Here is a 27,836-nt window from a genome sequence, read left to right on the forward strand (position 1 = left end):
TGGACTCAGGAACTGAAATAATTCTGATCCATGATGAACATCCTGTGCTAAAGGGGAAGAACATTTGTACTGCAGGAGTTCATTTAGTGACTAGTAATTATCAGCCATAGGAGAAATCCAGCTCCCACTGAACTTGGGGCTAAATGGACTTTTAGCGTGGTGACCGATATTTCTACTGCTGTTGTACTGGGAATGAATTTCATCCAAGGGCATCATAAGAACTCCTTGGGTGTTAACAGACCCCGGGACAATATTCAGCTATCCCCGCTGGATGGGAGGAGGAGGAAGTATGGTTGCTCCCCAGCATCACTTGGGGCCTTAGAGGTGCCACTACCATGCCTACTGGTTGGTAGAGAGGAACTGCCCCCTGTGGTGACTTGGAATAAAGTTGTGCTGAAGCCAGGTCATAGAATGACAGGTCCAGAAGGGACCTTGAGAGGACATCTAGTCCAGTCCCCTGCACTTACGTCATGACTAAGTATTATCAAATAATTTCTGACAGGTGTTTGTCTAACCTGCTCTTAAAAATCTCCCATGATGGAGATTCCACAACCTCCCTAGGTTACTCCAAAAAAATTATTTTTTGTAGTGACCCAGCCACTCCCAGTCTTTATTCAGGAGTAATTTTCCCTTCTGTTGAGAATGGGCCACATCCACCCTAATTGAATTGGCCTTGTTAGCACTGACCTCGCACTTGGTAAGGCAACTCCCGTCTTTTCACATGCTGTATATTTATACCTGCCTACTGTATTTTCCACTCCATGCATCTGATGAAGTGGGTTATATCCCATGGAAGCTTATGCCCAAATAAATTGGTTAGTCTCTAAGGTGCCACAAGGACGCGTTGCTGTTTTTAAGAAAGCTTGGGAGTCTGAAGGGAAATTGAACTCCATGGTGGATACAACTCATTTCCCAATTCCTGGTTTAGTCTAATAGCAGGTTCTTCTGTTTGGAGACATATTATGGAGTTTTCACACCTTAAGCAAGGAGGCAGGGTGGAAGAGGAGGTGGGGGGGAGAAAGGTCCCTGGAGCCATGCAGGGAGAACATCGCCCAGACTGGGGCAGAAGCTGGAACTGCCCCCAGAGTTGTAGACTTTAAGGCCAGAAGCGTCCATGGGGCTGGAGGCTGATGTTTTACATAACAAAGGCCATACAATTTCCTCAAGCAGATGACTTGATTAGGGAACTATTTCCCCCCAATCTGCAAGATTAGCCAGATCCCAGTCCTGTGTTTCAGCAAACAAGACTTTCCTTCCCCTCATTATACAACAGGAGAAGGATAACACCGTGAACCAACCACACTTTGAGTCCAAAGTCCTCAAAGCGCTTTACCAAAAGCTGGGTATCGTGATCCCCAAGTTGCAGGTGGTGAAATGGATGCACAAGAAAAGGCCAAGTAACTGAGCACCCAGAGCTCTAACTGACATCAGTGGGAGCTGCAAATATCCAGACTCTGCTAATCAGCCATCAGATCACTTGGTAAGTGTGTGGAAGCATCCGAATAGACCCCCTCTCCTCCCCGCCAGCATGCTACCTACCATACTAGCTCCTAAAATGGGGATTGGAATCCAGTTCAGGAGCAAAGCATGACACAGCTGTAATTAAAAGACACACTGAACAATTTCACAGCACGCAATGTACATTCTAGACAGTGAATTTACTTCCACTTCTACAGTAGACACCAGCACAACACTGAGCAGGATTTTTAAGATCTACGTCACCCAGCAAACCAATTTCCTTAACTGCTTGCACTTAGTAATGGTGACAGCAGGACCCAAAAATAACATCCCCGTATTGCTAATTAGTGCACTCTGCTGTTACTCCTGAACTCCCAGGCGTTGCCTTTAGGGACTACACAGCAGGACCTTGATTTTAATTTCATGATACTAAATCACTCACAGTATAGGCAGTGACAAGGGGAAACTAATATCTGGCTGGGTGGCCTGTCTGCCAGCTAGCAGTTGGTTTGGGGACACTCCAGCCAGGCTGACTCAGCAAGCACAAATGCAAAGCTTCAGCTTCGAGAATCCAGCTCCTTAAAGCCTCAGGTAAATTCTCCTGCTATTATCAATGCAAATTAATAGTCTCAAACAAAACACTATGGAACTCGGGCTCAGCGCTGGAGACGGTTTAGTTACCCAGATGAGAGACATTTTCAAGGACTCACGTATTCCCCCCACTCGCTCCCTCCCTTTCCTCCCTGACTTGGCTGAGTTTACCACACAGCCTTTGTGTGTTAAGAATAATCTTTTTGGAGATTTAATTACAAGGTGAAATATGTCCAATTCTTTTATCCCATTTTAGAGGGACGATAAAGAAGCAGAACTACTGCAAATGTTGTAAACTCTTATTAGGATTAATGTTACCAAAACCATTTTTTATCACCTTAATAACACTATTTGTCACACGCCATGACACGCACCCAGGAAAGGTGTAGCTGTGGGAGCCTCTCCAGCCCATCAAACATGAATCTAAAAAGTGTAGAAAATTCAATATGGAAGCTGCACAAGCACAAATAAATACTTTTTATTATGGAGCTGCTCTTGTACTGCTTTCATCTCCTACAGGCCACAAAGCGAATGTATTTGCGAAGTGTACGTACGTACACATGCACACATACCTGCACAAAATATGGTCTGGGCAAGCACGTGCTTTGACAAACCAAGAATCTGCCCCTGCTTTGGCATTCTTACTATGTTTTTTCAACTCCAAGTAAATACAAAAATCCCATTCGGAAACAATGGTGTGAAATGCGATCAATTGGCTGCTTTCAAACGTGGCCCTATTCATTGAGTTTAGACCCCCACATACAGGAGGGAATAGTTTCATAAACCCCGATATGAATGAAATCGGTCAAGTGATTATTAAAATTTCAGGTCAAGATTTCTGAAAATGAAGGCTGACGGGGGAGGTTTTGAGAAGGATCAAACAAGAGTTTAGCACAACGGGAGCAGAGTCCTAACTCCGTTTTCTTCCTGTGAAAGTCTCCCTCTAAAGTTATGCTGTTAAGTCCATATTTAGGCACCCAAATAAGTACCTTGATGGTCAAAAGAGCTCAGCTTCTCTGAGCTACCAGCGACTTCAACATGAGCTGCTAGGAGCACTGACCTTTCAAGGGCGGATGGGAAATCAGGGTACTTAAATGAGTGCCTAACTTCAAACCCAAGAGACTAGTTTTAGACACCCATCTTTTTAAAAAAATTTTTGGCCTCAAGTGATAAATATCCCACCGCCGCACCCAGTGTGGGGAATGAAAACGTGACTGCAGCATTGCGCAAATGCAGAAAGGATCAGAAAATAAAACTGACTGGTTTAACTGGCCAATCAGAGCAAAAGGAAATAGGTGGCACATATGGTAAAAAGTAAATAACCTAGACCCTTCCCCTCCCCCCATCCAGTAATGAGCACCACATGGACAGACTTCTGCAATGAGCATTTTCAGGCAGATGATCAGGGTCCATGGTGTTAATAGTAATCCGGGACGGCTGTTTGTTTCTAGGTAGCATTTTCACCTGGATGAAAACATACAGTATATGTTTTATTTTGCAATTCTTACCGAGGGGCTCTTAACCCAAATTTACAGCAAGGGAATTGGTTTGAAAGGTTGTAAAAAGTTGGTTAAAATTAATTATATATAAAATACTCCCCCCTTTTCCTCACGCGGGAGAAGTTTTCTGGCTCTTTATGAATGAGAGAGGTGCTCTCTGTCTCCCCCAGGGGAAGCGGTTACATTTGCTCTGGAGTTTTGTCGTCTCACAGGCCTGCTTTGCTTTCCTCGTTCAGGAGAGGCTGGCAGGATCTCTGTCAGGGAACTGCTAGAATTTCTGAAGGAATTTGAGAACCAGGTCCCGCAGCTTGACCCGGAGCGTTTCGTCATTGTCGCAGATGATATGTGTTGAATCCTCTTCTATCTGAATGAGAGTTTCTGCCTCTTGCAAGAGCACAATGTGTCCCTTTGCTGTGTCCTCTACCTTCACATCACTGAAACCATGCTGCAGATGGGGATTGGGGAGAAAGAGTACTCACATTTAGAACGTAGTTGCAGTGAAATATTGGGGGGGAGGGAAGGGGTGTTAAGGGCCATAAAAGACACAGCTCTGCACTCAAATTCTATAACACCAAGATGATGTGGCATTGAAAGCTTCCCTAAGTAGCAAACTGCTTTGTAAGCATTAGTTATAAACCTACTGAAATTCCTGTGATAAACACTGAGGCTATGTCTACACTGTGCACCTTACAGCAGCACAGCTGTGCCACTTCCCACCAACAAAATAAAACCACCTCCAAGAAGAGGCTATAGCTTTGTCAGCAGGAGAGCGTCTCCCACCGACAAAGCACTGTCCACACCGGCGCTTTTTGTCAGGAAAACTTTTGTCGGTCAGGGAGTTTTTTTCACACCCATGACTGAACAACAGTTTTACCGATGAAAGTGCAGTGTAGGCATAGCCTAAGTATTATTCCCATTGTATAAATGGGGAACCTGTGGTACAGGGAGGTTAAAGCCAAAATGTGCAGAAACGGCAACTCATTTTGGGTGCCAATTTTAGATAGTTAGGGCTTGATCTTCACAGACGCTGAGGACATGCCACTTCCTTGACTTCAAAAGCAGTTGTGGGAGTTCAGCACCTCTAGCTGGGGGAAGGGAGGGAATCAGGCCCCCTAGGTATCGCAAGTCATCCTCAAAAAAAACCAGAGGCACCCAAAGTTAATCTGCCCTTTTGAAACTTTTGGCCGAATTGACTTGCTTAGGATCACACACCAGGTCAGTGACAGGTGTAGGAATTAAACTCTGACTTCTAGTACTCTGTTCTAGCCCCTAGACATTGCTCCCTTCCCTACCAGTTCAGCTCTGTGCTGTTCTCACCATCAGCAACCTCTCCACTCCTCCACCAGCTAAACACCTGGCTCTTTCATTTGATAGTTTTTTTCCCTTTCCTCAGAAACCAGTGAATGATATATAAACACACATTGCAACGGAGAAAGAGAGGAAGGAAGGTTAATTTGCCATGAGGCTTCCTGCATTATTTAAGGCTGTCAGTTTAAAAAGCACTGTGTTAGCGGGAATCCCTTCTGGAGCTACGTGACGCTCCGCCGAACTCCCATGGCTAAACACCATTACTGAGTTGTCCAGAGCACAAAGCCAGAGTTCAGAAAAGTTTTAAAATTTGGTGGGGGGCAAAGGAATTTGTACAGTGAGAGAAGAGCAAAATGAGACCCAGCAGGCCATCTAGTCTCCCCATGAGAGCCGGATGGCTCCTCACAGTGGCATCCTGCAGTAATTTGTCCAACATAGTTTTAAAATGATGGCTAAAAAGGGGCTTCCATCACTTTCCTTGGGAAGATACTTCACAGACAGCAGAACCCCCACCCCCATATTCAGAGTATCTATCATCTCTTCACTTCACCATGTTCAGTCTTTTTATACCCCTTTGGACCACCATAGATAATCCCCTTTCCTGCTCTTCACTGGCTTTCTGGGCTCTGGGAAAATCCACTTGAACCTCCCATGCTACAGGAAACATGTTATTACCTTCTCCAGTGTCTGTACAAACTGGTCCATGGGAATGGAGCCACTCAGCAGAGGCTTTAAAGGTTTGCATTCTGGCGCGTCGTCACTCACCCGCTTTCTCTTCTTGCTGGCTGGGGGTTGTGTGGGTTTTGGGGCGGGCTAAAGGCAAGAATGCACAGTAACAGACCAGCTGAAAAGCTTTTTACAGCATTAGTAACCTTAGGTGCATGAACGTAAGAGGTGGTGGGGAGTGGCAGACTATTTTACCCTCACTGCTCAGAGGGGGGTGTTCTAGCTCTGAAGGGAAGACAGGGAAACTGACCCTGGATTCCACTGCCCACCATCACTGGCGGGCCAGGATCTTCAACAGCAATGAGCAGTTTTTGGGTGCCCGTCTTGAGACGCCTTAAAGGAGCCCAATGTGCAGAACGCGTTGAGCACCTGCTCTTGCACATTCAGGCCTCGAGGTTTATGCCATTATTATTGACTTAGCACCTATAACATTCTCAGTGCTGTGCAAGACAAAATGAGGCCGTCCCCACCCTTTCGAACCTAGAAGACACACACACAAGTCAGGCTGCACTGGCAAATCCCGAGTGAAGAACTAGTTGTTGGGGGTTGTGTGTGTTGACGATGTCAACTCGCTTCTCACTGGCATCACAAAAGCCAACCCTACAGGGAGGGATTTTGCATGGGCCAGCCCTAGAAAAGCATTCTCTGGAGCAGTTAGAAAGTTTGCCCAGGTAAGTATGCTGAGTCATGCTGGGAAGCTTCCGGGTCCTTCTCTGGAGGAGAGGAAGGGAGTAGAGCAGCCCAAATGCCACTGCCCCTTTACCAGGAATGGGGTAGCTCCTGAGCCGCTGCTCTTTTCCGGGGGGGGGGGGAGGGGGTGTGTAGTGACCCACAAACCCCAGCTCTTTTATGAGCAGGAGGAGCTCAGGAGGGCAAAGGTTCTCTGCGAAGAGCTAGGGCCCGGCTTTCATTAGTTTAGACATTGCCTCCCTCTACAAAGCAGTGCTGTGGTAGCTGCAAAACTACTACTGTAAGCCTAAGTGGGAAGGATTCTCTCCCCGGCTGACTACTGGAGAACCTCAGTTCACAGTCTAACCCCAGTGCTGTGGTGCATGATCTGCCCCTAGGAGAACAGAGCATTTCATTCGCTTAGGGGACAGGGGTTCCCCCGCAGTGTTTTAAGGCCATCTACCTTCTACTCCATGACTGTCCACTCTGAAAGACTGAATGATACCGATCCCAGTACTTGTACTAGGGACAGACATTAATGTGATTTGTGGCCTTTCCTTATGAATGATCCCTCTCCTCCTTTTATCTCAGCTAGGCGCACAGCCAATGAAAGCAGCACAGAGATTTATAAGCAGCCCACTTTCAGTTCCACATCTAATTCATCCAGGAGTCCAGCCTCGCTCATGCGCACTAGGATAGAGCCTCTGACTACATCTGCTGCAGTGTGGGCACAGGTGCTAGTTGAAGGGGTTGCCACATGGGAAGAGCTGAGACCCAGATGTCAGGGCTGCCCTGTGTATGGAGTTTCCTCCAATCCCCATCAAACCATACCTGAAGCACATGCTTGTTGTCTTTAGTATGCAGCACAGCAGAAACGGTTGCTAAGGAAATGCCAGGTTTAATCTCCAAGGGCACCAGTGAATCTGCAAGCTGAAACAAACAAAGGGTTTTGTTTAGCAAGTGATAATCTCTAAATTTTCACCAAGCCAGCTGCGATTTAAATTGGCAGCCTGATGTTTTTAACACGAACTAATGAACTGTAAACACAGACCAGGGTGCAGTGACAGAGCACTCCTCCTACCAAGCATTCCCCCTCCTTGTCTCTCTCCCCTTCTGTGTCTCCATTCTATTGACTTTTGTATCGCTTTCAGAAGTGGGCTTTCGGTATCCAAGGGCAACTTTTATGAAATGGACAGTTAAAGAGACACCTAATTTTAAAAAGCATTAGCTACGTTACTGACACCTTTGATTAGCCGCACTCGAAGTCAAATTTTCCATTGTTCATGCTGTTTATTTACATCTTGGACACTTAAAAAAAAATCCTTTTCACATTCAGGTTCTTAGTGTCTGGATTGCAGAGTATGAAGGGGAAGCTGAATTTGTTTGGAACCAGCTTGTTAAAGTGCATGCAAGTGCTTCTGTTGCTTTTTTCACTCAACATCTAGATTTGGGTCTGAATTTCAGTCAATGGCAACCCTTTAAAATACGCATTGCCCACTAGTGTTTGGAAGGAGAATGTGGCAATAAATGCTCCATGGTCAGCACCGTGGATGCAGAGGTTTCCAGAAGGTGGGCAACTAGGAAGTGACATGAGGGGCAAATTTCAGTCACCCACTCTGGCCTCCCACTGGCCTCTCTCTTTTTCACTTTAGACTGTTAAACTTTCTCGTTCATGGTAAATATCAATTTTTTAAATACGATGAACATATCTTGGTCCCAGGTGCAACTTCATAAAAGCACCTACATATTGATATTCATCTAAAACTTACTGTCACTGTATAAAGAGATGTCCCCATGCCATCTAAAACTCCCCCCCCCCCCCCCCAGCACATCGCTGCAGGGGAAGTCTGAGCAAACTGACAGGCTTTGCAGAGTGGGCAGGCAGACTCAGGACTTGCACGACCAAGGTGGTTGGGAAATGAATTCCTGAGTTGGGGGATTAGCCAGCAGCCTCTAAACATACAAATCCAGGACTCATGAGCGCAAGCACCCAGGCAGAGAAAAAGAGGTACACCCGACCCAAGCCATAAACACACATAGCGGTCAGAACTAAACACCTTGACCTGCACCAGCGAACTGGAAGCCAATTCTGTCCTTGGAGCACAGATGTTATAGGCTCCCTGCCAGAAACAGCACTAAGTGAATGAGTATTTATATGCTGCATCCGCTGACTTTACCCCTTGGTTTTCAAGAGTAGCCCCAGCAGAGGGCACTGCAGTTACCCAATGTGGAGGTACCAAAGGCATGGATGAGAGCGCCTTTATCTGATGGAAAAGGCTGCAAACTCCTAGCCAGCCCAAGATGGTTAGTAGTGTTCTCCGGATTCAGAAGCTGTTGGGACTCCAGATGGTGAAGAGAGGTAACAAAAGGTAAGCACAACCATTCACTGGAAGGGGCAGGGATGTACTTCACTGTTTTCCCATAGTAGTAACTCCCATATCACACGCAATAGCACGTCAGCCTCCACTAGATTTCTCTCATCTGAGCCTAGTCCTCTGCTCGGACCCACGACTGGGGCCAAATTTTGAGAAGGACTTGGTATCAAGAGGCTGAACTCTTATGGAAGCAATTGCTGCAAGGACGTGACGTGATTGCAAGTGGTAGAGGCCGTGATCCATACAATTTTGAACAGAAGCGATGCATGGGATTTCCAAAAGCACTCAGCATTGGCTTGACCCCACTCCCAGTGAAGCAACGGGAGTTTTACCACTGGCTTCAATGAAAGCATTTAGACCAACGTTAAACATTTCTGAAAATCTTACCCAGTGTCACTATTAAGATGTGGCCCATCCTATGAAGAAATTTGAGAACACCGGCTAAAAAGGGATGGGTTGATGTTTTCCACTGGAAAATAACAGACACTCATATAGGCCTCAGTAGGAAAATGTAAAAGAAAAGCGGTACGTTCCCAGTCACAGCTTCAGATTTGGCCTCAGAGCTAAAAATAGCAATGCTTGCAGCAGTGTAATGCATTGCACTTTGAAGGGATCGAAGGCACTTTCTCTCCCTGCCCCTTTGCACTGTGGAATCAATACAGAACTGGCTCTAACAAAGAACACAATGAAAAGTGACAACTATTGTAAAGGAAGAGATTCTTAAATGAAAGGAGCTACCTTGTATAAAAGTTCTGAGAGTGTCTCTTCTGTCACTGAAGCACTCTGCTATTCTCCTCTAGTGAGTATTAACCACGTGGACAGTAAATCGCAACACTTGAGCCATTAACAGTCAACAACGCTCTGCAGCAGGCATTCATTTTTACTTTCTCTATGATACTGCCTCATCTTCCATTGATCAAGAGTTGGCTGATTATTAAGCTTAGGAACCCAAACAGAAGCTTATTACGTCACATCCAGCGATGCAACGAGGAGGAAAGTTCTACCTCACAGTCATTATTTCAACCCTAGCGCCACGGGCTAGCATTGTGGAAGCCATGGAAAAACAAACACAAACACTGAGCACTAGCATTACACTGATCAGCCTCCTACACACAGTTTAGCACTTGGGTGGTGTTACTAACATGAAAACATTGGTGGTGTTCTGATTTCCTTCCATGTTCATACTGCCGGAGGCCTGGGAAGAATCAATACTAGTGTAGCACTGGGGATTAATGTCATCAACCTTTAGATTGGGAGGTGGCAGGTTTGAGGGTGGCTTGCTGCAGTTTTTAGCTGGTTTAGTTTTATACTCTTTACTTTTGTGTTTTGGTCTGTTTCCATTTGAATTTTTACCAAAAAGAATCTATCCATAAAAGAGTAAAATTGCCAGCATCGTGCCAGAGTGCAGCCCCACGAACTAGGAGAATTGCAGAGAGATTTGTTTTTGGAAGTGTCACTACTGTGATTTTTACACATAGATGGCAGCATGAATTCTTGTAGCATAAGGAATTTCTTTGCGAACACTGCTGCTGAATTTCTCGCTTGGGATTCTATTTTCCACAACTGAACAGGATCTGGCATACTGAACATTGCTGATGTCCAAACAACAGTTGTTGGCATGGAAGATAAAGGTACATGCAGGCTTAGGGTCAAATCCTAAATCTTTACCTCATCCTTTCTCACATAAAATGGTCATTGGCTTCAGTTCAGGCCATGCACTACCTTCAGTTCACAGGCAGAATTCTACTGAATGCAACGAGGGGCTGCACAATGATTGAGGATAAAATGAGCTTTTTGTAGTAAATTTTTAGGCTAGTTACTGGCCAATCATTTCCACTTCCCCACCCACCCAGCAAGTGCCAGAATTGTAGCTCCTGAGTTCAGATAAGCACAAGGCCAAGATACTCTCCAGGGCCAGTCCATGCACAAGACATGCTTCACTCAGCTTTTTAACCTAGAAGTTGCATCCATATAAAGTTAGCATCCTCCCTAATTGATTATACCTAAATTTATAGGCAACTTCACTTCTGTTGATAGTGAAGGTTTATTTAGGCCTGACTGAAGCCTCCCGTGATTTAACAGTTTTACAGCACAGCATAGTCACATGTGTAAGACATCACAGATTAACTTTTGTCTTCCCCACAAACATGATTAAAGTAACCACAAAGCTAGAAGAAACTGGTTTGGATGAACAGAAAACCTGGACTGACAGGAGAGGAGAGTTAACAGAAATGAAAGACTAATGCATACGTATTAAAGAGAGATAACAAAAAGTTATCAGCTGAAGCTGTCTATTGTCCAGTGCTGGAAGGAACTGCAGCGAGAGCGTCCTGAGGAGCTTCCCATTTGTGAGAAACTGATCATTACTTGCTAGCGTTTTCCCTCAATAAAAAGATTTGTTAGGGCTTGTCTACATTACCCACTGGATCAACGGGCAGTGATCGATCCAGCGGGGGTGGGGGGGGGTCGATTTATCGCGTCTAATCTAGACACGATAAATCGACCGCCAAGTGCTCTCCCATCGACTCCAGTACTTGCAGGCAGAGTCGACGGGGGAGCATCAGCAGTCGACTCACTGCAGTGAAGACACCATGGTGAGTAGATCTAAGTACATTGACTTCAGCTACGTTATTCACGTACCTGAAGTTGCATAACTTAGATTGACAACCCCACCCCCCAGGGTAGACCAGACCTTAGACCCAGCTGCTGAGTGGTGAATTTCAATCCAGTACCTTCCCCTCTTATCCCATCTTTTGCAAGTGAAACAGGTCGGTCTAAACAAGAGAGCACATAGGAAGGTTTACCCAGAAAGGATAAGATTCAATGGAACAGGGTCTGAGACAGGCTGTACCTTATTGATCCCACTCTTTCCTTCTGAAGAAAAAGGGAACCAAAAAAAAGTACAGCTTGGGACCAAGAGACACTTAAGAGCAAATAGGTCCAGCGTGGTGGGATCGCACAGCAGCCTAGTAAGTGCCCAGGAAGGGGAGTTCATTTAGGGCTGGGGCACGGCTAGAGGCCCCCAACCCAGACCAGGGCCCCACTGTGCTAGAAGGTGCGTACACACATCCAAATAGCACTGGTCCTTACCCCAATGAGCTTTACAATAGAAGAATATTTTAAAAACAAAACAGTCCTCATTCAATTAGACAGCCTCCTGCTGGAGTCTTGTGATAATGGCATCATTGTTCAAATTGTAATTAAACTGGAGTCACACTGTTTGCTCAGAGGCTACTGTTCAAATTTATCTGTTTGCTCCAGAAGATGTTTTCCATTTCCTCTCCCCCACCCCACCCTCCCATTCTCCTGCGAACAGACAATGCCTTACCAATTTCCAGTAAGCTGCCTTTTTAAAGTGACATGCAAATGCTCAAAGGAACAGATTAATTAAACAAAGTGAAAATGCTTCCATAATATTCTGAAGAGCCAGCCGTAGCCTTGTGCCACTGGAGAGTTAAAAACCCATTGAACAAAGGCTTTACTAAGTGTAAATCTCATTAATGTCTAAAAGTTTGACTGGGCAAGATTTTCCTCTCTGTTAAGGTGATCTCAATACACAGTAACGCCACTGACTGCCATGGATTCACACCTGTGTAAGAGGCCAGAATCTGACCCTAGAGTGGTTAGCTAAGATGTTTTTGGGTCAGGATTTGGAGGAAAGCGGTTTTAAACAGAAAGCCTCCTTTCATCAGGGGAGGGATAGGTCAGTGGTTTGAGCATTGGCCTGCTAATCCCAGGGTTGAGAGTTCAATCCTTGAGGGGGCCATTTAGGGATCTGGGGCAAAAATTGGGGATTGGTCCTGCTTTGAGCAGCGGGTTGGACTAGATGACCTCCTGAGGTCCCTTCCAACACTGATATTCTATGATTCATCACACACATCAATGAAGCCATTCTGTTGCTACTGGGACCATAATCACTCATGGGTTTTTACTTTTAACAAGAGAGTTAAGGAATCAGGAGACAAATTTGGACACACCTCTTTGTACAGTTTGAAAGTCTATGGAAGTTAATGTACCAGAGAGAAAGAGAAAGGGCTGACAGACATTTGCACACTGGTGTTTTCCGGAGCAGGTTTTAGCATTTGTTCTTTGGTTTAAGTTGTGTTTTGAGAGATAACAGGCCAGGTTCACAATGTTGATGCAGGGGGCTGTAAAATACCCTTTCCTGCATCAGTCCAGTCTCCACACAACATGGGGTGGTGGTATTCACCACAAGACAAGCAGGTGGTGTAGCCACTTATACCATCACTTGAGATTTTCCACCATACTGGGACCACTGTTGGTATGATTTTGGTCCCACATGGCCCTCCCTGCAGATGGGGGATGTTGCAGGCACCTTCTTACACTGAAATCTTCCACAGGGCTGAGAAGTTGGCATAAACCTTGGCTGAAATAGATAATTCATCCGTGCAAGGGGAAAACCTTTCCAAACTAACTCACTAATGACTCCTCTGCACAAGAAAGGAGCAACACACTGGTCTTTTCTACAGGATCATAAAGGCAGGGGGCTATGACAAAACCTGAACAGTGGAGTGGGGGCAGGTCCCTGTGATGTTAAGTGAAGCAGGGGGAGGAGCAGGGGTGAAACAAATACATGCCATAGCAGGCAATTTCCCCTCCTCCCAGGTCTTTGAAGTCTATAATGATCCCTGAAGATCACTTTTACTAGAGGTCATGACTGATAATACGGAGAAGGAGAGGTTACAAGAGATGTCAGGGTTTGCACAGCCTGACTGAGTTGTGATTAGCGCCAACTGGCATCCATCCTTATTGTGAGACTCAACGGTCAAAGACTGAATGGACCAGGAAGACAGAATTCCATTTCCATGTGGTTATGCTGGGTCTTCCTGGAGGTACACTGGCAGTGCAGGGGGATAAAGTTAACCGCTTCAGCAGATGCACTTGTTGTGTGAGTGGACAGAGGATTCAGTCTTTAGCACTGCCAATTCAGCACCTTTCACCAGCATTACATTCATTTAGAGAACGAACAAAATCGTTTCTATGATATTTTCTCTCAACATTTCAGTGCTGGTGAAGGATGCCCTATTGACAGTCCTTTATTAGTAGGGTTTTCTATTGAGTTCACCACTGTGGTATCCAGGGGTGTGATTTTATACCAATATAGTTAAATCTCTCCCTCTCACCCCCCTCCTTCCCTCAGGTGGACACAGCTATACCAGTAAAAGCACTTTACTCTGGTACCACTGCACTCAGGCTAGGAGTTGTACCTCAAACTATACTAGTTTCTAAACCGATAGAGTTAAAGCAGTATAAAAACTGCATAGAAAGCCCCAAGCTATGGCAGAGGGAGGTATAGACGCCAGATCTCCCAACTTCCACCTAGCACCTTAGCCCATAGGTTATCCTTCCTCTGGAGACTGAAGCTCTCTCTCCACTGGTTAACGGTCAACAGAGCAAGTTTCCTCACATCCCACCCCCTGCAGTGTGTTTCCGACTTGACCTGGAGGGACCAGCTCTAGGAATATGTTGGGAATTCAGTCTCCATGGTCCATTCAGTTTCTTGGGTTCTGCTGAGGCTGCCAAAAAGGGGGTGAGTTTTGTTGGTACTTTGTCTGACACTAGCTCAATCATTTCAACTCCCCTTCTTCCTCTCCTCACTATTTTCCCCAAGGCTGGTCGGAGAGTCTCACTGAAGAGGCTGGCTCCTTCTCAGGGAGGTCAGTGTGAGAAATATGGCACAGGCTGTGGTACCACACAAGTGCCAGGCAACTGACTAGACACTCTAGGAGGTCCTTTCCAGAACTATCTTCTGGGTTCCTATTGGGACCCCAGACTGAGTGAACTATTCATAAAGACCAATTTATCCATTCCATTGGCCTCTTTTCTGTTTACAATATTCTGCAAAGAATCATGCTTCCCAGAAGCCAGGTGTGCTTCAAAACTAGGACAGATGTTTCACATGAACCTATTTCAGTCTCAGCACTGCTCCTGAGTAGTTGGCTTCAAGCATCTGGCAACCATGTTTTAAATCTCATGGTGTTCCAATTGGTCACACAGGACGTGTCCATGCCCTGAATGGACAAATAGCTTTGAATCAGGTTTCTGGTGTGAATAAAAGTTTTATAGTTAGCGGTATTTGCTGGAAGAGAAAGATGGCGGTTTCTGCAAATATTCTTGCCAATAAACCTATGGGCCACCATATTCGAGGAAAACAAACAGCTGGCATCTCTTTCTCTCTCTCACAGTCATCTCGCGCCCCATCAGCATACTATTTGAGCTTTAGTGTATTCATCTTCCCACCATTCTTGTTAGGGAGTGCAGTGCTATTACCCACATTGTACAGTGGGGGAACTGAGGCACAGAGAGACTAAATGACTTGCCCAAGCTGACCCAGGAAGTCTGTGGTAGTGAAGAGACTTGAATGCTGGTCTCCCAAGTACCAGGCTAGTGTTCTAACCAGTGGGCCATCCTCTCTCTTTCTGAAACGAATGTATTTAAAATACAAGAATGTCTGAATAACATTTTTTGCAGGATTTACTCTGCTGTTAGCCTCACTGTTTTCAGAGACAGGTGATATTGCCCCCTGAGCAGAGCCAGGCCAAGGAATAGGAACTACTTAAACCCTCAGGCTTGAACTGAAGCCTCAGGACTTGACAGTAGAATTTAAATGCTCCCTAGGTTTTGATCCGGCTTTCTGCGTAGGGGGTGAATATCACCCTGCTAACACAAGATTTGTTTTGGTCACAGCCCTGAACATACGTCACATTTTACTAGCCCTAGCTTTAACAGGATCCAATAAATATGCAAATGGCTCTAACAAATACACATGCCACAGTGAAGTTGCATCTGAGAGTATATTTTTCAATTAAAAACCCATCCTCGACTCCAGGGATAATCTCACAGGCGGTTGCGTACTCACAAAACTGAATTCAGGCACAAATTGGATACAGACGATGTGGCGCTTGTAGAACTTGGCTTATCGTGGTTTGTTACTCAGGTACAGTTCCTCACGTAGTTCTGCATCCTGTGTTAACACTAAGGGTATTGTTTTTCCTCCAAAGAAAAATAGACCTTTTCTTTTTTAATTCATTCCCATGGGGCTATATAGCCTGCTTGTCAACAGCCTCACCTTTGATCCAAGGACACATCTGTGCTGATTGTATTGTCAAACTATTTTAACATCATGTCGGTTAGAATACAGGTCACTTAATATTAAGAGTATGTTTGTGCATAGTTTATAGAATTAATACATTATTAATCAATGTGACAGGCATAAGTAGTATTCATCTGGAATATTGTGTGCGCAATTCTGATCTCCCCTGTTTAAGAAAGATAAATTCAAATGCAACAATTGCAGAGAAGGGCTTCTAGGATGATCAGAGGAATGGAGACTCACAGAAATGTAGGACTGGAAGAGACCTCGATAGGTCATCTGTTCCAATCCCCTACACTGAGACAGGACTAATATTATTTAGACCATATCTGATGAAGTGTTTGTCTAACTTGTTCTTAAAAACCTCCATGGCAGAGATTCCACAACCTCCTTAGGTAATTTGTTCCAGTGCTTAACTACCCTGACAGTTAGTAAGTTGTTCTTAATGTCTAACTTAAATCTATCTTGCTGCAATTTAAGCTTGTTACTTCTTGTCCTATCCTAACTAGATAAGGACAGTTTCAGAGTAGCAGCCGTGTCAGTCTGTAACCGCAAAAAGAAAAGGAGTACTTGTGGCACCTTAGAGACTAACAAATTTATTTGAGCATAAGCTTTCATGAGCTACAGCTGCATCCAATGAAGTAAGCTGTAGCTCACGAAAGCTTATGCTCAAATAAATTTGTTAGTCTCTAAGGTGCCACAAGTACTCCTTTTCTTTTTGTGGATAAGGAGGATAATTTATCATCATCCTCTTTATAACAAACTTTTACATACTTGAAGACTTATGTCCCCCCTCAGTCTTCTCTTCTCCACACTAAAAAAACCCCAATTTTTTCAATCTTTCCTGGTAGGTCATGTTTTCTAGACCTTTAATCATTTCTGTTGCTGTCCTCTGGACTTTCTCCAATTTGTCCAATCTTTCCCAAAGCATGGTGCCCAGAACGGGACACAGTGCTCCAACTGAGGCCTTATCAGTGCTGAGTAGAGTGGAAGAACTACTTCTCATGTTTTGTTTACAACATTCCTGCTAACACATCCCAGAATGATGTTCACTGTTTTTCCACCTGTATTTCATTGACTTGCACTTGGTTTGTGATCTTCTATAACCGCCAGATCCTTTTCTACAGATTTCCTTCCTAGGCAGTCATTTCTCATTTTGTATTTATGCAACAGATTATTTCCTTCCTAAGTGTAGTACTTTGTGTTTATCCTTACAAGAGAAGGCTTACAAAGCTTGGCTTGTTTAGCCTAACAAAACAAATGATGAGGGGAGATATGATTGCTCTCAATAAGTACATCAGAGGGATAAAACACCAGGGAGGGAGAGGAGTTATTTAAGTTAAGGGCCAATGTTGGCATAAGAACAAACTGGCCCTCGGTAAACGTAGGCTTGAAATTAGACAAAGGTTTCTAACCATCAGAAGAGTGAAGTTCTGAAACAGTCTCCCCAGGGTAGTAATGGGGGGGGACCTACCTTGTTTCAAGACTCAGCTTGATAAGTTTATGGAGGGAAAGGTCTGATAAGACTGCCTTACGATGGCATATGTCCCATCTGTGACTGCTGTTAACAAATGTCTTCAAACAGGAGAGATGGGTCACTGGATTGAAAGGACTCTACAGAGAATTATTTCTGGCTGCTGGGTCTTTCCCACATGCTCAGGGTCTAATTGACTGCCATATTTGGGGTCAGCAAGGAATTTTCACCCAGGTCAGATTCACAGAGACCTGGGGGTGGGTGGTCGCCTTCCTCTAGAGTGGTGAGCACAAGCCACCTGCCGGTTTGAACTAGAGTAAATGGTGGATTCCCTGTAACTTGAAGGCTTTAAATCATGATTTGAGGATTTCAGTAACTCTGCCAGAGGTTAGGGGTCTGTTACAGGAGTGAGTGGGTGAGGTTCTGTGGCCTGCGATGTGCAGGAAGTCAGACTAGATGATCATGATGATCCCTTCTGGCCTTAAAGTCTATGAGCATATGTTATATGGTTATAAGCAACCAATTAACTTATTGGACTCTAAGACCGTTTACTGAATCATCGTTTGTTAACACTAAATAAGCCATTTGCTAGCGTGCCTTAACATGGTTTCACAAGAGAAGGAGAGGGTTTTTTAGCTAGTGGTGCAGGAGACAGAAGCCAGGAGTCCTGACTTTCAATTCTCAGCTTTCTCTCGGACTCACTGTGAGACCTTGGGCAAATCAGTCAGTTTCTCAGTACATCATCTTTTAAATGTGGATTGTATTTGGCACCCTCACCCGTGTCCACAGAGGATTAACATATGTGTGATGTGCTTTGAAATGTGCCATGCTTACAAAGGATAATTAACATTTTTAGTTTTCCCACAGTGATTCCGTCAACCTTAAGTTATTCACACTGTGAACACCCTCTCCTGAGTACCTCTCATTCTAGCCTTCTGCTTAGTGGGAAGTGCTTTGCACCTTCATATGCAATATAAGTCACATGTGTAACACCTTTCTGTTTGAAGAGACTACAAACATGGAGCATCAGGACCAATGTGGTGTTAGACAGCAAGGGGCCACCATGCTGTTTTCCTTTCGTCACTCACTTCTGGCATGATTTCAATCTTCTCGTAGCGCCGCTTGAACGGGAGATTCAGCACCTCTGCTCTGCGGTAGGACATTGCTGACGGCTGGCAGTCTATCATCAGGTCTGTGCGATGGGACTGGGTGGGTGGAGGCTGAGTGTACTGCTCTGGACAAACCACATGGAGAGGCTAGAAGAGAAGATAAGATGGTGGTGAAGATAGACATTCAACTGTCAATGTCCTCGACCCTAGAAGGTGTATATAATGCAAGTACTGACACTGCAATTATAAGGTTTGTAACGTGGTTGTACATTAGTAATGTACCTTAGTTGTGTTCCAGTAGCATCTAGACGCCCTTAATAAGGATTGGAGTCAGCAGTTCAGGGCTGGGACAGTCTGTTATGTGTTTATATAGTGCCTAGCAAAATGGACCCTGACAGGTGTCCTGAGGCAGCATTTGAATACAAATAAATGTCCATAGTTATGCCAGGTGCTGTACAAACAAAACTGAAGACAGTCCCAAAAAACTTTCACTTGAAATAGGGACAAAATGCCACAGGTGGCTGTAGAATATAAGGGAGTGGAGAGTGGGAAGATAGGGTGACAGTAGGAGGAATATATGGTTGCATACATTAGCCGAAACAGACAATTTGGAGTCTTCATACATTTTTTTAAAAACTAGATATATTAACAGATCACTAATAGGCAGTTTACTACAGGGGTCATGGTAGAGGCATGGGTCTGATGGACAAGGCAGTGTCTGTGAGAACCGATCAGAGGAGGAGGACATTCTGCACTGAAGGGCAACATGGAAGAAGGTGCTGGTGGAAGAAGCGAACAATGGAATCTGCCATCATTCATGGAGTGAAGGGGAAGATTGCAATGTGAAGAGATGATTGGCTAGGTTGTTCTTTCACAGCTTTTCACACTATAGTGCATGTTGGATGTGTTGACGAGGGAGCCAATAGAAGAACCCAACAGGAGGAGGGGTGGGAGTAACATGATTGAAGGGATGAACCAGGAAGAAAATTTTAGCAGCAATGTTTTGAATAGAAAGGGGTGGGGTGAGGTGAGGTGAATGCCGGGAAGACAGAAGAGGAGATTGTGGTAGCCAAAGTGGGAGCCGTCAGTCTGAAGAAGAGCTCTGGCAGTCTGGCCGGAGATAAAAAAGGAAGCAGCAGGATTTGGATATGACCCGGATGCGAAGGCCCAGAAAGTGCAGTGTCTGTATCAAAGACGAAGCTGTGATTATAGGTCTGAGGGACCAGGCGATGGTGGAGTTAACTGAAATTAATGAAGCTGAGGGAACTCAGCACACCTTGTACTTTTGGGACATAAATACTTATCACACACATCTTGGGCATACTTAAACAAGCAGGAAAGATTCAACAGGAAAAATTATTGTGTTTATAAACTGCTAAGAGGCTCAATCTTGGAAATGTGTGATGTTTTATGTTACATACCTACTGTTACTTTGCATAGTGAACCGTTAAATGTTTAAAGTCCACTGTCTGGAGACTGGTGGCCATTTTGTACACATTTCAGTGCAGGCTGTTAGAAGAGGAGGCATATGCTGTGTGCTCTCTTATAGAGACTTGGCAAAACCAGAAAACACAAAGTCATTTCTTTAATATAAAGATCATCCACAGTGAAAGTATCCATTGGGTGGGTGAGTGTAGGTTCATAAACATAAAGGGAAGGCAAGAAAGATTTCATTACCTGGACTTCTTTGAGTAACTTGGACACCTGAATAAAATTCAGTCTTGTATCAATGGGGCAGTAAACGCATTTCATAGCCAGAGGTTGATAAGGAGCTAGTGCATCCAAATAAGAAAAGTCAGGCTCTGGAAGAGGGGAAAAAAATGCAGAAGATATTTGATGTCTCAAGAACTAATATTGCCGATTTCCTCTCCCTATTACCATACCCTAGTCTAGACGAGCTGTCGTTTGGCAATGTTAATTCACTTATGGATTTCTCTTTTTTCTCCCCTAGTTATTTTCAGTTAATTTGATGAAAATTATGCCCACAATTAGTCTTAGCTCAATCAAGCAACAGAGCAGCACCATTTCATCTGAAAGCATTATTGCTTGATTTTTCTATAACAAATTTAATCAAGACAAAAACAGCATCTCTTAGATTTAATCAGATCCTTTAAAAAAAAAAAAAAGCACAATTTACCTTTTTTCAGTATCATAAACCCACCTGAGTGGCCTGGTTTCTCAGCCTGACAAAAATCCAACACAAACACTTCATATTTGAAGATGATTTTGCATCAGTATCACCTTCAGCAAATACATTTTCACCATTTTCCTCATAATTACTCCTTTTAGTTTAGGCTGGGTGTCAACATTAGACTCATGGAAGAATAAGGAACTATTCACCAAATATTCTACCATAATCCTAGTGGATCTGTAGAGAACTGGATAACTCAGGGCAGCCTGTAATAGGATATTCACCTTTTATTATCTCCATGCTACCAGTGCATTCTAGCACAGGTAGTAGTGACTGAAAGCTGTTGCCATCAGATGGCTGTTCTGCAGCTTATATGTGATTTTTGGTAGTGACCTCAGACTAGTTTCTAGGGGATTGGTGCTTCCTCACTAAATCCACAATGGCTGGTACTAACTGGCATCCTTGTTGGGCATGTACTTAAAGGGAGCCAGAAACTTTCCCCAAACTTCCATCACACTCCTAGGTCTCGTCTATGCTAGTAAAATTCGGACTCATAGTTTTCCACCCAGGTAACAATTGTGGAAGTGTAAGTACAGCCCTGACACCAATTCAGAACAGAGTTAGGAGACATGGTGGTAAAAACCCAAACAAACACACACCCAACTCTTGTGGATTACTTCTTCCACCATTACTTGCACCTGTGGAGAACAATGGGAGGAAATTTGGCAGTGAGGCACAATGCTGGGTTGTGCCTCAATTTCACTGGAGGGAACAGTGGTGGAAGGATGTGGAAAAGCTTGTTCCATCACTGCCCTACCCGTGTTTGGAGAATAGGCTGTTCTTCGCAGGGCTGTCAATGACACCCTGACTGAACTAAACTCACTATAAGAAACCATAGCAGACGTAATGCTGTATATCTCAGGAGGCCTCATGTAGGCTGGGTCAGTGCCAAGCTTTGGCCACCAGCTTTAGGGTCTCCTAATAGCATTGTGAAGCAGCTATACAAATAAGAGAACCTACTCTATTTCTTCAGATCTCAAAATGACTCAATTTTAGTATCTGATGGGACAACTGCTTCTCCTCGCAGGAAGGCTCAGAATGAAACACCTTTTCACTAAGGGCCAGATTCTGATACCCTTGCTCATGTTGGGTAATACCTGACTGCATGAGTATTCCATTAATTTCCATGGGAGTAACTGTGGAGTAAGATACTAATCAACATAAGGACATGCTATATGGCAGCGATGCCAGCTATTGGAATCAGGGCTAAAGCAGTTAATGATGGAGTGACTACCCAGATAACACTGAATATGGTACAAAAACCCACCCAGTCACTCAGGAGGGCTCCTACTTTGTTTCCAAATAGGCCTCTGCTGGCTTTCATTAGTGACAAAATGTAGTGTCTGTTTAATATGGGGACTATGCCCTGCCTTTTCAACAGGGATGTACGTGACCATCTACAGAGCCTACCATCTCCTCTCCCTATTTTTATCTTGTCCCAAGACCTTACCCTTTTATCTACGTGTTTGATATTGCCACCCATCACCATAGTATCAGGGCACCTTCCACAGAAAAAAGCAGAGTCTCTAGAACTTTTACCAATACAGGGCCAGAACTCTGCTTGGGGCAGGGTTGTTGGAAAAGCTCTCTCACAGAGGAAGGCTTTGCAACATTTCCTAACGATGGTCAAACTCTAATCACCTCTGGAAGATTGTTCTCCTCAGAGGATGTTTCCTCCCCAGCTCTCATGTGCTTTGTCCTGGGCTTTGGGATCTCCATTGTCACACAGGAATGCACCTGTCTCGGTAGTTCATAGATCACAATCAGCCTTTGACACAGCAGGGGCTTGATCCATTACTTGCTTTGAAAATTAGGACCAAGGCCTTAAACTAGCATTGGAAGCTGACTGGGGGAACGTGGAGGGATTTGAGCACAGGTTTGCTCTCAGTGCCTGAGCCAGGGAGACAGTAGGCTGCCCCGTTCTGGACAAGCTGGGACCTGTGCATCATCTTCACATTCAGCTTCAGATACAGTCAGCTAAAGTAATCCAGACTGGAGGTGACAACTCATAGATCACTGTGGCTGGGTCCCCGGCCACAAGGTAGGAATGAGATTTCCTAGCAAGCTAGAGGTAAAGGGAGGCATTTTGGAAACTGAGTCTACCTGGTCATCCCAGAGTAGCAAGAAGTCTGAGAGGACCCTGAGGTTTTGTACCACTTTGATGAATAAGGGCTGTATGCTTTTGATGGAAGTTGAAGACAAAGTCTTGGCCAGCTCATCAAAGCATTTACCTTTTTCAATCAGCATTGCTTCTGTCTTGGCAGAGTTCAGCTTGAGCCAACTGCTCTTCATCCAAGAGCTGATCTCTTGAAGGAATTTTACTGCAGTACATACAAAGATCTTGCTTACAAAAGGCAAGGACTGGCTATGCAGGGCTAACAGGAATGAAATGCAATATAAATTATTTGTCACTGATGTCAGTCCTGAGAGCCTCACTTGAACAAGCTCCTACTGAAGTCATCAAACCGCGGAATGAGGGAGGCCCTGGGAATCTGGTCCAACAAGAACTTATGACTTACCTGTAAATATAACAGTGTTAAGGCTAGATTTTCCCCACAGTTCCATAAAGTGCACCACATCCCCAAACCTGAGGGAGGGATGTCCAGTGAACACAACACATGGCTGTTTGAAATCATTGCTGAAGTCTCCATGGATACTGGGATAGTGCTTCAGTTTGTTTGTCTGAATGAGCTGAAATAAAATAATAATGAGACTTTACCAACTTTTTGCACATCTGTGCTCGGCTATTATTATATTATTGTGTGTTTGTGCATATACATACACACAAAACACAACACAACACACACACAAATACAAACCCCCACCCCAATATATGGCTGGTTATTTATAATATATTACCCGGCTCACTCCCATATATTCCATAGGACATGAGCTCATTGAGTAATTGCTGCAGTAAACGTTCTGAGGGAGGTGTGTCTGGAGAGCTGAGCACAGGACTGGAGCTGGGAACTTCAGAGTGATGCTCCTGACTTCCTGCAATACTATTCTGAGGCGTGGCTCTGCAGAGGTTCCACATGTAGTGCTTCTCAATGATTTCCAGAGTAAAGTGACCTCAGTTTACTGGTAAAAAGCTGCCCTTTTTAGCTGCTGTCCCACCAAACACATTATGGGATCCGAGAGTTAACGTGGGTTCTTTGCATGTTAAGTTGATGTTGAGAAATTCCACTCTCAGCGACATCTGTCACTACTGGATTTAGATGTAACAGATTCAAATCACAGGAAACTCTTCTGATGAGCTACAAGAAGGAACAGACTCTAGCTTGTCCTCTCTTAGATAGGTTGGCTCTGCCAGACTAAAAGAAATGCAGTAAAAATTACTTTTTTCCCTAAGGTCAACCAACTATGACTGAATACACGCAGGGACCAGATCTCCTTAGTAAGATGGTGCAAAGTTTATGAAGGCACTTTTCAGAGTAGAGCTTTGCTTTATTTCCACTGCCTCTGGTTTCTCCATCTGTAAAATGAGGATCCAACTTGCCCAGAGTGTTGGGAGGAGACTGAATTTAATAAATAAATTTATCCTCTGGACACAATCTGATTAGATTCTCTCCATACTTATATGCCCCATCACCAGTCGTATATAAAAGAGCAGGGGCTCTTAATTTAAAACTCCCTGAACACACAGTGCTGTCTGCTGCCAAGTGTAGCAGTCATTCAGGCTGTAGGAATTTGCAACACAGCACAATTTCCAAAAGCATCTGTGCTGTTCTACAGAAATCCTGTATAATCCTGCTTGTGAATGAATGGCAACTTCCATACCATGACTTATAGCCAAAGCCCTTCATTCTGGACACTGGTCTTCATTGTATTACATTCGATTTTAGAAGAGAAAAAAAGAGGAAGAGTGTGTTAAAAGAAGCATCTCATGGTCTTTCATTGCTGTAACTCTTGCCTTTCCAGAACTCAGCTCCCTTTTATTTATCTATCATCTCTCGCCGTGTTATGTTTAACTCAGACTCTAAGCTTCTTGGGGCAGCACTGATCACATTTTTGTACTGCTAAACAACATGAATGCCCATACTGTAGATCATCAACATTTATTGGGTACACAATATCTGAAGAAATAAAAACCATCAACCACCTACAAGTTCTGGAGGTTGTTACTCAAGTTCAGCAGCAATGAACACTGTTTGCAATTGGTCAAGAAACCTGTAGTCAACGAAATACTGACCCTGGACTATGCAACACAGAAACTTGCCCTCAATTCTAGGTTATGAAAGAAGCCTGGCTACACATTGCACAAATAAGTACCTTCTCCTCTTCTCTCACTTCCCACCGTCCCCTCTTTTCAGCTTCTTCTGAAAGGGCTTTTTGGCACAATTTGTCTTTGATTTGTTTGGCCGTTGGTTTGCCTGCCTGCTGCTGCACAAGCAATGTAAAACTACACTGCAGCACAGAAATGTATCACAAGTAGGGTTTGATTGGCAGCACTACCTTTGGGGTCTGATGTACAGGACGACACTTCATGCAGGTCCAGTCCATCAGATTTGCCACTTGGGCTCTTGGATCATAGAGAATTAACCACTTCATCATAGAGAAAGGGCCTATGACTTTCTCCACGTCTTTGCAATATGAAAGTCTGAGGCACCCCACCTCCTGCAACTTGACAATAATATCAAATTCCAATTCAGCTTTTAAATGGAAAAGTTAAATAATGCATCCAATGACTGCTGTGGCAGTTAATATGCACTCAGTCTTGCAAACACTCCTATAATTAAGGCTGGTAAAGATTTCTGATTGAAGCATCTGGAGTGCAATATTTAGAATCTGAATGTTGCCTCCAGTAATAAGAGCTGGCTGCAGAGCGGCTTAGCAGACAAGACGCAAAACAAGTTTTATCCTGTAAATGATTGGAATCTAATAGGGAAACAAAAGCTAACTGCAGCACATGTCAGAGCTATGTCAAAATCCTAAACCTGAAGTTGTAAATCATGTTTCAGTGGAGTACGTGTGGAATTTCTACTCTGGAAACCAAAGTGGATTTGTGATGTGCCACAGAGCCAGGGAAAAGCTCCAGGAAAATTGCAGTAATTACTGACATTCCTATGACTGGCATTTATAGAATACCTTTCTTCCAAAGATCCCACATCACTCCACTAGTACACAGCTCCACAATTTCCCATTCTACTATAAACATTTATACACAGCACTCAAAGCTTTGCTATGCACTGGGGGAACCATTAAGTCAGAAGATTATCAAAGACCTGGCTTATTTTATCTGCATATGTTCAGTTGCATACACATGTGATGTACTGTAAAATTTGTTGTGCGACTCTGGCCATCTCACCTGCATTCTGCTCACTAATCCACCTTCCAAGCTCCTGAGCACCTTGAAAGCAGCTTCTTGTGCTTATCATGAGAGCCATAGATTCTTTAAATGATCACAAATGTCTTGGGCCTTGGTTTTATATCTCCAGCAGCACTGTATCCTCCAGCACAGTACCTAAGAATGGCCATACTGGATCAGATCAAAGATCCATCCAGCCCAGTGTCCAGTCTTCTGACAGTGGCCAATGCCAGGTGTCCCTCAGGGAACGAACAGAATGGGTAATCATCAAGTACAGGGGCATTCATTCAGGACTGATTCGAGAGGCTGCCACTTATTGAATCCCCACCACTGTTCCTTGCAGCACGGTGTGCTTCGTGGAGGTCCCAACAAGATATTGACCAGGCCTCCTCCAAGTTGCGATATCTGATGAAATCATGGCCTGAGGTAGCCTGACTGCAGGCCATACATAAAAACATTAGAGACCTCGCACACATGAGAAACACCTGGTTGCTTGATAATCTCTGGAAAGATCCATTCTAATTATTCAATCAAAAAAAAAAGGGGGGGGGAATTAAATCTGTAAAATGGGCCTAACAACAAATACTTACTTCTCTGCCTCATCAGGGTATTAGGGGGGATTTAACTGGTGAATATTTGTAAATGTCTGAGATCTGAAGAGGAAATGGGCTACATGAAAACATTTGAAAATGTCTAAGATAAGAGAATAGTTTGCAGTGCACTTCTAGCCATGTTTGTCCCAGGATATTAGAGAGAGACAAGGTAGATGAGGCAATATCTTTTATTGGACCAATGTCAGTTGGTGAAAGAGACAAGCTTTTTCACTTACACGGAAGAGCTCCTGTAATCTTGAAAGCTTGTCTCTTTCTCCAACAAAAGGTGGTCTAATAAAAAGACATTACCTGACCCACCTTGTCTCTTTAATATAGAGAAGTATAACAATGATCAGCAAACCATGTTAAAAACGGCACTGTCTGCAACAAGCCAGGGTCAGCAGCATTGGCTGGTGCTTATCCAATCTGTATCTCCAAAATTGCATCTTGAAGCTTTAGCTTTCAGCAGCATGAAACATTTAGGACCTCTCTTTCTGTGGAAAGATTCTTTATTGACTGAAAGCTTGAAAGATAAGAGACAGTCAAATGTATTGAATCTAAACTATGGTGTGTTTTTTGTTGTGTTTTTTTTTTTAAATCCCAAATGGCTAAGTTTCCTCTAAAGCAGTAGACATGGTTTATGGGGTCAGTAACTTCAACTATTAAATGGATAAATCCATGTAACCATTGTGTACCCTTTGTTCAGCAAAGCCAAAATTTGTAGCCATTTATTTTGTGTGCGTTCTGTATCCAAAAATTCTGATAGCTATACCTCTATTTTATCAAGGAGGGAGGGAGTGATGCATGTGTTACTTCATCTTCCTTGTCCCCTCTATAGGCCACCTCTAACAGAGGCCTTTTGCTGTAGAATAGACCGTTCCTCCTGTGTCACTTAATTCCTGGTATTTATTATTTTTGAGTATGATGTGCTGGAGCCAGTATATGAAGGAAGGAAACAAAGATCAAGCTGAAGAATGCTAGTTTTTCCATAGCAAACAATCCAAATTACTTCCACCCTAGCTACTTGCAGTCAAAAAACAATAGCCTATTTTCTAGCCATTTCTCCTTGGCAGTGAATTAAGCTAGTTTGGAGTAAGGCACTCTTGTTTCAGAATAAGAGCATCCATACACGAAGTTAAAGCAAAAATGGTTAAACTGCTCTAAACTCACACCCTACCTTATTCCAGATTAATTTTCATGTGTAGTCAAGCCCTTAGTCACATTTGAAAATTGTGTTTCTGGACTAGAGTCAAAGCAGCCTCCTAGAGGTAAAAGACTCCATCCATCTCTCTTTACTAATCCTCTAAACTCAAAACGTTTGTTACATTTTATTTTTAACTTGGTAGAGGCTTCTAAAGTTGCCTCAGCACAAGCTCTTAGCCCTTCCAATCACAAAAACTGCTTGTGAAAACAGAACTGGT

General features: G+C 44.0%; 1 protein-coding gene across 6 annotated transcripts in view; it reads right to left on the reverse strand.

Annotated features, from left to right (window-relative positions):
* Window positions 1–1,639: 1,639 nt before the first annotated feature.
* INTS9 (integrator complex subunit 9) overlaps window positions 1,640–27,836 on the reverse strand; it is an 86,845-nt gene continuing 60,648 nt past the window's right edge. For 5 of the 6 annotated variants that reach the window (XM_038396790.2, XM_043510078.1, XM_038396789.2 and 2 more), the window contains 6 exons: window positions 23,034–23,205; window positions 20,001–20,125; window positions 18,303–18,470; window positions 7,083–7,181; window positions 5,532–5,669; window positions 1,640–3,993 (listed from right to left, as the gene is read on the reverse strand). In XM_038396790.2, coding sequence (XP_038252718.1) covers window positions 3,817–3,993; window positions 5,532–5,669; window positions 7,083–7,181; window positions 18,303–18,470; window positions 20,001–20,125; window positions 23,034–23,205 — 879 coding nt within the window. In that variant the 3' untranslated portion in view covers window positions 1,640–3,816. The remainder of the gene's footprint in view (window positions 3,994–5,531; window positions 5,670–7,082; window positions 7,182–18,302; window positions 18,471–20,000; window positions 20,126–23,033; window positions 23,206–27,836) is intronic. The other variant, XM_043510077.1, reaches the window with a different exon arrangement.

This window comes from Dermochelys coriacea, chromosome 3 (genome assembly GCF_009764565.3).
Source record: "Dermochelys coriacea isolate rDerCor1 chromosome 3, rDerCor1.pri.v4, whole genome shotgun sequence".
Classification (NCBI taxonomy): Eukaryota; Metazoa; Chordata; order Testudines; family Dermochelyidae; genus Dermochelys; species Dermochelys coriacea.